At 45.1% G+C, this 12824-nt stretch overlaps 1 protein-coding gene across 2 annotated transcripts in view; it reads right to left on the bottom strand.

Moving 5' to 3' along the window:
- sptb (spectrin, beta, erythrocytic) overlaps positions 1-12824 on the bottom strand; it is a 60181-nt gene that overhangs the window by 15972 nt on the left and 31385 nt on the right. For both annotated transcript variants that reach the window (XM_020487680.2, XM_031828635.1), the window contains exons 5-21: positions 11668-11771; positions 11256-11336; positions 9673-9788; positions 9326-9438; positions 8922-9109; positions 8484-8601; positions 8072-8230; positions 7523-7825; positions 6448-6598; positions 5529-5668; positions 5080-5283; positions 4639-4914; positions 4116-4366; positions 3749-3886; positions 3256-3613; positions 2925-3119; positions 2471-2677 (exon numbers count right to left, since the gene is read on the bottom strand). In XM_020487680.2, the coding sequence (XP_020343269.2) occupies positions 2471-2677; positions 2925-3119; positions 3256-3613; positions 3749-3886; positions 4116-4366; positions 4639-4914; positions 5080-5283; positions 5529-5668; positions 6448-6598; positions 7523-7825; positions 8072-8230; positions 8484-8601; positions 8922-9109; positions 9326-9438; positions 9673-9788; positions 11256-11336; positions 11668-11771 (3102 nt within the window). The remainder of the gene's footprint in view (positions 1-2470; positions 2678-2924; positions 3120-3255; positions 3614-3748; positions 3887-4115; positions 4367-4638; positions 4915-5079; positions 5284-5528; positions 5669-6447; positions 6599-7522; positions 7826-8071; positions 8231-8483; positions 8602-8921; positions 9110-9325; positions 9439-9672; positions 9789-11255; positions 11337-11667; positions 11772-12824) is intronic.

The raw sequence follows: 12824 nt of genomic DNA, 5'->3' as shown, positions 1-12824 counted from the left end.
TGCGTATTTTCCCACCAGAGATGTATTTCCATCAAATTGACTTGTTGTTGACAAAACGGCTGTGTGTGATGACGTAGTGCACATAAAAAAATAACTTTTGCAGTTCAATTTCCATGTACAGAATGAAATAAACAACTTAAACTCACATTTTCAACTCCACTGACGTCACATTGTCTTAAATATATATATATATATATATCGAACGTGACCACTCCGGTGTTGGCACGTGCGCTCTAGCCAACAGCTCACATATACAGTGTGGGTATAGCCTATATGATGAGATTATTATAGACAAAAGAGCGAGATAATTTTTATTTGTCAAACGGCAACCAAGCATCGATCTTTATGTCACCAGAATAAGACTCGATATTTATTGGAAAGGGGCATCAAGCTCATAATAATAGATACTTAATAGATACATCTATACATAATAGATAAAAGCGTCTGCTAAATGACATATATTATTGCATTATCGTCACCTTGCACATTCACCACCATGTGAAGTTCAAAACCTATTTGATCTGTAGCCTAATAAACTGTGTGCTTTCCCAAGTCGTATTGCATCGCTTGCCATGTTATTAAATTCAAATTCAAATCAAATTTTTACTTACCGGTCCATTTCAAACTATGCTGAGTTAATGATACAATAGAAAAATATAAATAGTGACACGAGGAATAAATACACAGTGAATAAGGAATAAAAATTAAGTAAAAGTAGCATGACTATACAACGCATTCAGAAAGTATTCAGACCCCTTGACTTTTTCCACATTTTGTTACGTTACAGCTTTATTCCAAAACGATTACAGCCTCGAGTCAAGCTGCAAGCTTGGCACACCTGTATTTGGGGAGTTTCTCCCATTCTTCTCTGCAAATCCTCTCAAGCTCTGTCAGGTTGGATGGGGAGAGTTACTGCACAGCTATTTTCAGCTCTCTCCATTGATATTTGATTGTGTTTAAGTCCGGGATCTGGCTGGGCTCCGCAAAGACATTCAGAGACTTGTCCTGAAGCCACTTCTGCATTGTCTTGGCTGAGTGCTTAGGGTCGTTGTCCTATTGGAAGGTGAACCTTTGCCCCAGTCTGAGGTCCTGGGCGCTCTGGAGCAAGTTTTCATCAAGGATCTCTCTGTACATTGCTTCATTCATATTTCCCTTGATCCTGACTAGTCTCCCAGTCCCTGCCACTGAAAAACATCCCCACAGCATGATGATTCTTCCACCATGCTTCACCGTAGGGATGGTGCCAGGTTTCCTCCAGATGTGACTCTTGGCATTCAGGCCAAAGAGTTCAATCTTGGTTTCATCAGACCAAATAATCTTGTTTCTCATGGTCAGAAAGTCTTTAGGTGCCTTTTGGCAAACTCCAAGTGGGCTGTCATGTGCCTTTTCCTGAAGAGTGGCTTCCGTCTGGCCACTCTACCATAAAGGCCTGATTGGTGGAGTGCTGCAGAGATGGTTGCCCTTCTAGAAGATTTTCCAATCTCCACAGAGGAACTCTGGAGCTCTGTCAGAGTGACCATTGGATTCTTGGTCACCTCCCTGACCAAGGCCCTTCTCCCTCGATTGCTCAGTTTGGCCGGGTGGCCAGCTCTAGAAAGAGTCTTGGTGGTTCCAAACTTCTTCCATTTACGAATGATGGAGGCCACTGTTTTCTTGGGGACCTTCAATGCTGCAGAAATGTTTTGCTACCCTTCCCCAGATCTGTGCCTTGACACAATCCTGTTTCAGAGCTCTACGGACAATTATTTTCGACCTCATGGGTTGGTTTTTGCTCTGACATGCACTGCTAACTGTGGGACCTTATATAGACAGCTGTGTGCCTTTCCAAATCATGTCCAATCAATTGAATTTACCACAGGTGGACTCTAATCAAGTTGTAGAAACATCTCAAGGAGGATCAATGGAAACAGGATGCACCTGAGCTCAATTTCGAGTCTCAAAAGCAAAGGGTCTGAATACTTACTGTGTGAGTGTGTGGGTAAAGTGTGTGTGCATAGAGTCAGTGCAAGAGAGTTAGTACGAAAAAGGGTCAATGCAGGTAGTCCAGGTAGCCATTTGATTATCTATTGAGCAGTCTTGTTTACAAGTCTTATGGCTCGAGTCTTTGACCATTTTTTGGGCCTTCCTCTGCCACCGCCTGGTATAGAGTTCCAGGATGGCAGGGAGCTCGGCCCCAGTGATGTACTGGGCCGTATGCACTACCCTATCAATACCTGAGCATAAAAGCGTTTCCACCGCTATTTCTCACATAATTAATCTTACCAACACAAAAGATCCCACGTCGTCTAGGGAAATTTTGTTTTGTCGACATTGGGAAAGTTTACTGAAAAATGTGTTTTTGTGATGTTTCCATCGGGCTGTGACAGCCTATACTTTATTCACATAAAAAGGTTGGATGGAAACCTGGTTAAGAAAACAATTGCTTTCTTTCAATATAACAACCTGGTATCACAACGTTGGTTTATCTCACCTGGTTGTTGAGGATGGTCTCCACCTGCTTGGCATCCCTCATGAACTGCTGGAATCCCAGGCCCTGGTCCAGGAAGCCCTTCCTACTGTCCCACATCTTGTGGAGCTCGTCCCAGCCGCGGTCCAGACCCTTCAGCCTCTTGTCCAACTCCTGGTATTGAGGGTCATCCAGCTGGCCCTGGGTCACCGCCACGCCCATGTCCCTCACCTAACGTAATAATAATCATAATATGCCATTTAGCATACATTTTTATCCAAGCAACTTACAGTGCAGTGACTGTAAACATTTCAGTATATGTGGCTCCAGCAGGAATCCAACCCACTACCCTGGCATCACTAGCACCACGATCTTACTAACGGAGTCACACAGAATCCCATTTTTATGTCACTGCCTTGACAACTCTTTGTAAAACTATCCCCACTGTTCTTAACAAATGTTATAAATTGAAACTAACCTTGTAGTAGTCCTCCTCGTGTGTGCCCATGTCATCATGCACGGCGTCATGGAGACTCAGCAGCTGCTCTGCCTGGGGCAGAGTCTCAGGCATGTCCTCGGACGCCACGGCCTTCTGGGTCTTGAAGAGCCAGGACTGGAAGTCATCCATGTCCTGTAGGAAGTTCTGCAGCTTGGACACCTCTCCCAGAGACTCCTACAATACAACTTTATTAGTCCATTCGTTATGGAGAAGTGCACCACAAAAATGTGTTTTCTGCTTGTTTCCCGACACAGACATAGACCCAGACACACACGCACAAAGATACACATGCATGCACACACACACATACCTCCCGGTCCTTCAGGGTGGCCTTCAGGTTATCCCAGGCTGCGTCCAGCTCGGCTCGTCTAGCCAGGATGTCTGCAGCGTTGTCCGGGTGATCCTTGGCCAACTGGTCCGCCTCACTCCGCAGGAAGGTGAGCTTGTCTCCGATGGCGGCCAGGTCGCGCTCCATGCCATAGAGTTTCCTCTGGATGGTCATGACAGCGTTCAGATCATTGCCCAGTTCCTGGGTGGATTCGATGACCCGGGTTTTGTCTCGAATCCAGGACTCTGTCTCGTCACACTCCAGGCCATAGTTGTGGTAGCTGAGAGCAGAGTCCACCTTCCGCTTCCTCTCCTCAAACATGGCCTTGAAGGCCTCCCACCTGGAAGAGAAAGAGACAGACCAGAGGGTTAATACTAATGTTACTGTAGACTGTGGATCATAATGACGACATGTCCTTTTTGCTACGAGTATATGCTACATCTACACATGAACATCACATCATCATGAGTCTCACCTCTTATTCAGTCTCGTCTGGCATTCCTTCACCTCTTTGGTACGAGGGTGCCTGCTGTCCTCAAGCTGCTTTACTGCTTTGTTGACATCATCAACCCGTGACTGGATGTTAGCCATGTCTGAAGAAAGTATACTCAACCTGGGAAGGAAATAAATTGTAAGCACTAAATCAAACAGTATGTACCAGAGCAAGCAGGTTACATTCAGAGAAGCGACCAATCCCCCATCAGTCAGTCCAACTGTAACCCGCATTTGCAGAGATCTGATAGAGATGTGATTGGTGTCAGATTTATACAAATGTAAAAGTACTGTTTAACATTGCTGGTACCCCAACGGATATGACATGACGTCATATCTGTGGTTTGTACCTGTTCTGCACCACCTCCAAATCCTCTAGTTTCTCAGGCACATCCAGCCCTACCAGCCAGGTCTCCTTCTCGCCCATCCACAGCTCACAGGCGTCTGTCTCGCTGAAGATGATGTACAGGGCCATAGCATCATCCAGCTTCTTCTGTCGCAGGTCGCACAGGGACATCAGCTCCATGTACAGGTCTCTGATTTCCGTCAGACGTCTCTGGATGTCTGGCGTGTTACGCAGCTCCTCGGGTAGCGCCGCCGCCTGGTCATAGAAAGTTCAGGTTTATTAGCCATATGTAACAAATACATTGGGGAAATCTGGGGAAATCATCAGAGCTCTTACAATAAAAACAGCATTATAAACAGTAAGATTAATCTGGACGAATTTCAACAAATATACACATATGTGACAACTAGCGGTTAAATCATGATGCTAACATAATCTAGTAGATCCTAATTTGTAAAGCTATGTAAAGTATAGTAACACAGGTTTTATAGGCAAGAACCAGCCATTTGGTCAGACAGTTATTTTACCTGTTTGGTCAGAGCGTCAATGGTGGCTCCGTTCTTGGCCACGTCGTCCCTTAGGCCTCTGTGTCTCTTCAGCAGCCTCTGGGTGGTATACTCATCATGACCCACTTCATCACTGGTCATCTGCCTCTTGGCATCCAGCAGCCAGGCCTTCAGGTCATCAGCCTCTCCCTGGAACTGAAAGAACCTCTGGGTGTCCTGGAGGTTCTGCCTTCTGAACGCTGCCAGCTCCTCCAGCTGCTGCCACTGCCTCTTCACGTCCTCCATGCGATCCCCGACCTTACGATAACATAAAAAATAAAAAAATGACTTTATTGTCCCCATGGGCACATTGTATTTGTGGCCATGTGCATACATATATTAAAGACATATCATGTATAAACACATGGTATAGACAGTTACAAACAAAAGAAATACAGTCAACGTGGGGGGAAAAAAAGCTACTTGTGGTGTGTCGAAGTGTCCAGCCTGGATTATCTTGTCTCCTTCGTCCATGATCTCCCGCAAGTGGACACGGCGGGCCCCCAGCTCGTCCTCGAAGGCACTGTGTTTGCTCTGCAGAGTCAGCACACTGGTCAGGTCCTTGCCGTAGTCCAGCGAGGAGAAGATGTGCTCCTTCTCCTTGATCCAGCTCTCCAGCTCGGCCATCTAAGATAAAACAAGGTACACTTCATAGTCATTTATCACAGAGACACTGACATGTGCTTTTTTCTTTATAATAAAAAAGCTGATATATTTTATAGTCAATTATCACAAAAAAAACCTTGAAGAACACACATACAAACACCCACGGAGAGGTTGGAGGACAGGGTCCGCCGCAGTGCGTCGCCCCTGCTGTAGGGCCTTGCTTAAAGGTAAGACCTTTCAGTTGCCTACCTCTGTAGCCTACATACCTCCCAGAAGAAGTTCCAGAGGCGTCGGGACTGCTCCAGTCGGGCACGGCGCTGGGCTGCCAGGGCACACAGCTCCTGGTAACACAGGTCTAGGTGTTGCACCCGGTCCTTAATCACCTGGGGGTCACAGGGCTTGTAGCCTGGGAGGTGAGAGGACGGGGGAAGATTTAAAAACAAGAGCTATGTTTTTGGCATGATTATGTGGGGTGTCTTTTGGGTTAACACTTGACATGAAGGTATCTTTCAGGTTAACACTTGACATGAAGGTATCTTTTGGGTTAACACTTGACATGAAGGTATCTTTTGGGTTAACACTTGACATGAAGGTATCTTTCGGGTTAACACTTGACATGAAGGTATCTTTTGGGTTAACACTTGACATGAAGGTATCTTTCGGGTTAACACTTGACATGAAGGTGTCTTTCGGGTTAACACTTGACATGAAGGTATCTTTCGGGTTAACACTTGACATGAAGGTGTCTTTCGGGTTAACACTTGACATGAAGGTATCTTTTGGGTTAACACTTGACATGAAGATATCTTTTGGGTTAACACTTGACATGAAGGTATCTTTTGCGTTACACGTTAGAAAGGGAAAGAAAGGGAAAGGGCGATACCTAGTCAGTTGTACAACTGAACGCATTCAACTGAAATGTGTCTTCCACATTTAACCCTCTGAATCAGAGAGGTGCGGGGGGGGGGGGCTGCCTTAATCGACATCCACGTCATCGGATGACGGTATCTCTTGGGTTACACTTCACCTGAAGGTATCTGTTGGATTACACTTAACATCTAGGTATGCTAAAAAGGATCATGTAAAGTGTTACCCTCTTTTGTTAGATGCGGATGTACGGTCCAAGTACAAAACCAGTTGCTAAGGAGGGACAATTCAATGAATAGGAAAGTCGACTGCACTCACTGTCTCCATTGGCAAACTTGAGAGCAGCTGCATTGGCGTTGTGAACTCTCTCTGCCTGCACTGCAATGTCAGCCTCCACCAGAGCATGCTTCTGGAGCAGGTCCTCCACCTCCAACAGGTGCTTCCCAAAGTCAGGAGACAGGAGCCGAGCCTGGGGACATACCACAGGTTCAGGGGTCAGGGTTGAGAGGAAGGGGTGGGGGTGGTAAGGAAGGGGTCAAACATGGCAAAGGAATGTTCTGGCATACAGATGTGGGAGCGTAATTTGACCCATAGTTTTCTCGCAACAAAATATTACTGCAGAAATGGGATGTGAATGTTTAGTCCATAATGATGCTTGATAGGTGGTTAGGCTAAAGTGCAATACTGTTAATATAACCATGTGTTAGTGTGGGTTTTCATCATGAATACATCTGCATTTCCTGGTGCAGGAAAATTCTCAGCAACAAAAGAGTGATTAAATGAAATCCTACATCTATAGCTATAGCAGGGAGAAAGCTAACATATTAATCTGTATGAATATAGATTCTAACCTTTAACCAACATGGCTTTTTCAGATTCATAATTTATAGATTCTGCACATGGCCTATGACAGTGGTAGGCAACTAGATTCAGTCGCGGGCCAATTTTCAAACAAAGCCCCTCTCCCTCTCTCTCTCTCTCTCTCTCTCTCTCTCTCTCTCTCTCTCTCTCTCTCTCTCTCTCTCTCTCTCTCTCTCTCTCTCTCTCTCTCTCTCTCTCTCTCTCTCTCTCCCTCTCCCTCTCTCTCTCTCTCTCTCTCTCTCTCTCCCTCTCTCTCTCCCTCTCTCTCTCTCTCCCTCTCTCTCTCCCTCTCTCTCTCTCTCTCTCTCTCTCTCTCTCTATATATATATATATATATATTAAAACTTTGGGGGTCCCAAAAAAGGTTTTGGGCCTACGGACCACCTGTTGCCGACCTCTGGCCTATGATGTCTGGTTCCAATGGCTCAGTGGGGTAGCTGGCAAGTAACACAAGGGTTATAGGTTCAATATCTATAATTCTGCAAGTCACCTTCGATACATCATTTCTATGACCCTACTATTAATAATCTACCTTCATCTCATCGATCCAGTTGATAATGTACAACATCTCTTGGAAGATCCTGTGCAGGGTGAGGTTCTTGTCCAGGCGTGCCCTGCGAGCATTCAATAGTTCCAGTAGGTAATCCCGTAGCCTCAGGATGTTTTCCTTGCGCACGTCGATGCGCTTGGTGTCATGGTAGAGCTCAGACTGCAGCTCTTCCGAGATAGCCACTATGCCCTGGATGCGTTCCTCGTAGGCAGCGATGTCTGTCTCGATGGCGTCGTGCTTCTTCTTCGCCGCTTCCACCGCCGGCAGGTCGTAGCCAAAGTTGTCCTGAAGGGGGAAGGTGGGGGATGTTTCAGAGGCGAAGAGGTTAAACTGTTATGTATGTCTATTTGGAGAAGGAGGGTATTCTGACTTGAGATCTGTAAAAGTTTTCGCTCAATTATTCCACTGACATCAATGAAGGAATTTCGGTCCACTTATCTCAGCTCTGAATTGGCCCCAAAATGAATAGCGCATGTCTGTTTTGTTATGGGCTATATGTGTGCAGGAGTGCTGTCCAAGTGGACATATTACCTGTGCCACCAGTCTCTGGTTCTCCAGTAGCCAGGTCTCTCTCATGGCCGCTTTCCTGTCAAAGCGTCTGGCCATCTGCTCCAGCTTCTCCTGGCGAATCAGCTCGTCTCTCAGGACACGCTCCCTCTCATGCTCCTCGCGTTCTAGGTGCTCCCAGGCCTGCAGAGTGCAACGTGGTTGTTTAAAGTGCCGGCTGGCTACCGTAGGATTTCGTTATAATAAGTCATTTTCCTGTCTTTGTGCTTGTTAGCTTTGTCGATTAATAAATGACCCACTACTGAATTGACTAAATGTGTCTCCTCCATTCCTGAATCCCGGCAGACTCAAAATAGCGTCAGTAAGTACGGAACCAGCCGACTAAATCAAACTTACACTCTTTGTTTCAGTATTACTGAAAACTCAGGTCTCTTACCCTGTTGATATCAGCCACTAGAGCCCCGTCCTTGGGGGTGTAAACCCTCTGGTTGTTGGCTCTCATACGGCTCTGGATTGTGAACAGCAGCATCTCAAGGTGACCTTTCTCCTGGAACCTTGTCCATCACAGACAGAACAATAAACACGGTGTCAGAACCAGAACTTGTTGACCAGCACAGGAGGTTGGTGGCACCTTAATTGGGGAAGACGGGCTTGTGGTAATGGCTGGAGTGGGACAAGTGGAATGGTATCAGACGTGTTTTCATGCTAGAACTAGTGTTACAAACTTGAGGAAATGTTCTCCAAATTCCCTGTTTCGCATTTGGAGGATTCATGGAGGATTTTGAGAAAAACTTGATGTTTTTGGGGAAAATGTACTGGATTTGTGCAACCCTAGTTGGGGTATATTGTATTAAGGCATGCTGGTGTGACTAACTTGGGTGGTTTCTCCACGGTGCGGTAGGAGTTGAAAGCTTGGAGCTGCTGCTGGACACCAGTTAGAGAGTTGGCCAGTTTACGGTTGTTCAGGACGATGATGGTCTGCTCTATCCACATCAGCAGGTCTGACGATAGGGTCTCGTACTTGTCAATCATCTTCTCTGTCTCTATGGCATGGTCTAGCACCTAGAGGATGGACACAGAGGGTGAGGTTACCCAAGCGCTTTGGTGTTTGGGTAAACAAAGCATGCACGGATGTACACACACACACACACACACACACACACACACACACACACACACACACACACACACACACACACACACACACACACACACACACACACACACACACACACACACACAAGCATACACACACTGCATTATTTATCCCATCCTCACCTTGCCAACTCTCTTCCCCTCCACTGCTAGTGCCTTCATCTTGGAGAAGTAGTGGTAGAATGCTACAACATATGTGATGATGGACTTCTCATCTGGGTTCTCCGTGAACACATCTGCAAATGAACAGACAGTCCATGAAAGCTAGAAGATCACTGGACTCTTTTATTTCAGCCTCATAAAGACTAGAAAGGACCGGTTACCCGAACACAGGTAAAGCGTAGTCCTGGACTTAAAAGCTATTTCAATAGAGATTATCCATTAAGCTTTTTAGTCCAGGTCTAGGTTTAATCTGTGTCTGGGAAAATGGCCCATAGTTCTAGATGAGGGAACAGGAAATTGTAACTTGCCTTCGGGGTCTAACAGTTTGGTCACGCCAAGCTTCTGCTCTGCTACGTTGAAGGCATTCTGGAGGTTATGGGTTGGGTTGGACTTCTTCAGGCCACCATAGTCCACCAGGTCTGGCCTGAGAGATTGAGAGAGATTGAGAGTGAGAGTGAGAGTGAGAGTGAGAGAGAGACTATACATACCTTGGCCTAAACATCAGCACCACAGGTAACTTCCACAAAGCTGTGAACGATCTGAGAGACAAGGCAAGAAGGGCATTCTATGCCATCAAAAGAAACATAAATTTCAACATACCAATTAGGATCTGGCTAAAAATACTTGAATCAGTCATAGAGCCCATTGCCCTTTATGGTTGTGAGGTCTGGGGTCCGCTCACCAACCAAGACTTCACAAAATGGGACAAACACCAAATTGAGACTCTGCACGCAGAATTCTGCAAAAATATCCTCCGTGTACAACGTAGAACACCAAATAATGCATGCAGAGCAGAATTAGGCCGATACCCACTAATTATCAAAATCCAGAAAAGAGCTGTTAAATTCTACAACCACCTAAAAGGAAGCGATTCACAAACCTTCCATAACAAAGCCATCACCTACAGAGAGATGAACCTGGAGAAGAGTCCCCTAAGCAAGCTGGTCCTGGGGCTCTGTTCACAAACACAAACACACACTACAGAGCCCCAGGACAGCAGCACAATTAGACCCAACCAAATCATGAGAAAACAAAAAGATAACTACTTAACACATTGGAAAGAATTAACAAAAAAACTGAGCAAACTAGAATGCTATTTGGCCCTACACAGAGAGTACACAGCGGCAGAATACCTGACCACTGTGACTGACCCAAAACTAAGGAAAGCCTTGACTATGTACAGACTCAGTGAGCATAGCCTTGCTATTGAAGGCCGCCGTAGGCAGACTTGGCTCTCAAGAGAAGACAGGCTATGTGCTCACTGCCCACAAAATGAGGTGGAAACTGAGCTGCACTTCCTAACCTCCTGCCCAATGTATGACCATATTAGAGAGACATATTTCCCTCAGATTACACAGATCCACAAAGAATTCGAAAACAAATCCAATTTTGAAAAACTCCCATATCTACTGGGTGAAATTCCACAGTGTGCCATCACAGCAGCAAGATTTGTGACCTGTTGCCACGAGAAAAGGGCAACCAGTGAAGAACAAACACCATTGTAAATACAACCCATATTTATGCTTATTTATTTTATCTTGTGTCCTTTAGCCATTTGTACATTGTTAGAACACTGTATATATATATAATATGACATTTGTAATGTCTTTACTGTTTTGAAACTTCTGTATGTGTAATGTTTACTGTTAATTTTTGTTGTTTTTCACTTTATATATTCACTTTGTATGTTGTCTACCTCACTTGCTTTGGCAATGTTAACACATGTTTCCCATGCCAATAAAGCCCTTGAATTGAATTGAATTGAATTGAGAGAGAGAGAGAGAGAGAGAGAGAGAGAGAGAGAGAGAGAGAGAGAGAGAGAGAGATTTGCCTGCAGCGAGATCCATCGGAGATGGTATGGCATTATACACGGCATTATATCTCTTCTAACCTGTGTTTGTGTATGAGAGCATTGAACGCAATGCCATCTTTCCAACTGGTGGTGAAGTTGGTGATGTTCACATTCGGATATCTGTAAAAACACAAGAAGGACAAAGAGTCAATGTCACGGACTGACCTCAATCACAAACTGATCCCAGTAGTTTAGAGGACTTAGCAGCGTAATCAGATAAACTGATCTCTAATCAAGATGGCGTTGTCCAGGCAACCCTGATCATTGATCATTTTGCGGTTCCAATGTCTCAGTGAGTTAGAGCATGGTTGTTGGCAACATCAGGGCTGTGGGTCCTATTCTCACACGGGCCAAACTTCCTGAATATATGTGTCTCTGTCAACGCTGACAGTTCTGTTAGCTGCTTTGGATAAAATAGTCTACTAAATAAGAGTCTTTTTTTCAATCTCACCCAGCAGTCTTCATCTGGCACCAGAGTAGCAGAGCGTCCTTGGCTGTGCGGCTTTCCCGTTGGGTCCCGTCTGCCTGTCCCATCTCCACCACAATGTCTTGGATCTGTAGGTCAGGGACAGGCAGGACAGACAGTCAACTACAGTAACGACAATGGAGTGGACACTAGACCAGATTGTTCTTACGTGGTAGAGAAGACAAGACCTACATAACGAAACCTAAATGTTATAGGGCATGTAGTGTATACATATTGTATATTTGAAAATGGAAGAATGTTTAGGCATAAACTGCCCATTTCCTATTTTAGATTGAAGTACGAAGTGTATATTTTATCAGTATGAACCTATGAAAACAAGGTTGATCAAGTAATGTTTTAATTTACACTAATCGTAACCTTAGTTAAAACTGTTGATTTCCAAGGTTCCTATTTTCCCACTAACTGCACACACACATACACACACGCACGCACGCACGCAGGCACGCACGCACGCACACACGCAAACGCACACGCATACAAATGCATGTACACACACATACACACACAGCTATTTTCCCACCAACACACACACACACCAGAACGAACGAACGCACACACATCCAGACACACCTATTTTCCCACACACACTGTCAGTAATTAGAACAGTGATTTTATCTGTGAGACATACCGCTCCACAGAGAGGCTAAATTTAGCACCGCTTTGCTTCTCTTCTCCTCCGTTTGGTCTGATGCTACGTAGGGATGCCGACAAGAGGCTAGCTAGTCGTCTCCTCTTTTTCCCTCTCCTCCTTTTTGAAGGTGTGAATAATGCAGCAGCGAGGGCATATTGTTTGAACTAGCAAAGCTAAAAATAACAATAGGCTGTCAAATTGGAAAATAAATACTGGATCAGCCTGTTCCCAGATAAAATAATCTAACACATGGTATGTTTTGTTTGGGATGTGGTTTTAGTTCTAGCACCAGATAAGGTCAGCTGTTGGCTGAAACCAGACCGTATACAGCTCCAGCCAGAGGGGATTTACGTTGAGTTCTAGTTGATTTTGTAACCAGTGTTGTTGTTATAGTGGTTAGCTAACTCACCAAGCCTAGTGGTCCCAAATCAGTTTGTTCTATCTTGCCACCTAGACATAGAAGTTGGCAATACAGAACAAACAGATCTGG

The sequence above is a fragment of the Oncorhynchus kisutch genome, linkage group LG7, assembly GCF_002021735.2.
Source record: "Oncorhynchus kisutch isolate 150728-3 linkage group LG7, Okis_V2, whole genome shotgun sequence".
Lineage (NCBI taxonomy): Eukaryota > Metazoa > Chordata > Actinopteri > Salmoniformes > Salmonidae > Oncorhynchus > Oncorhynchus kisutch.
Note: the sequence above shows the minus strand (reverse complement) of the source record. Positions and strands in the feature narration are given on the sequence as shown.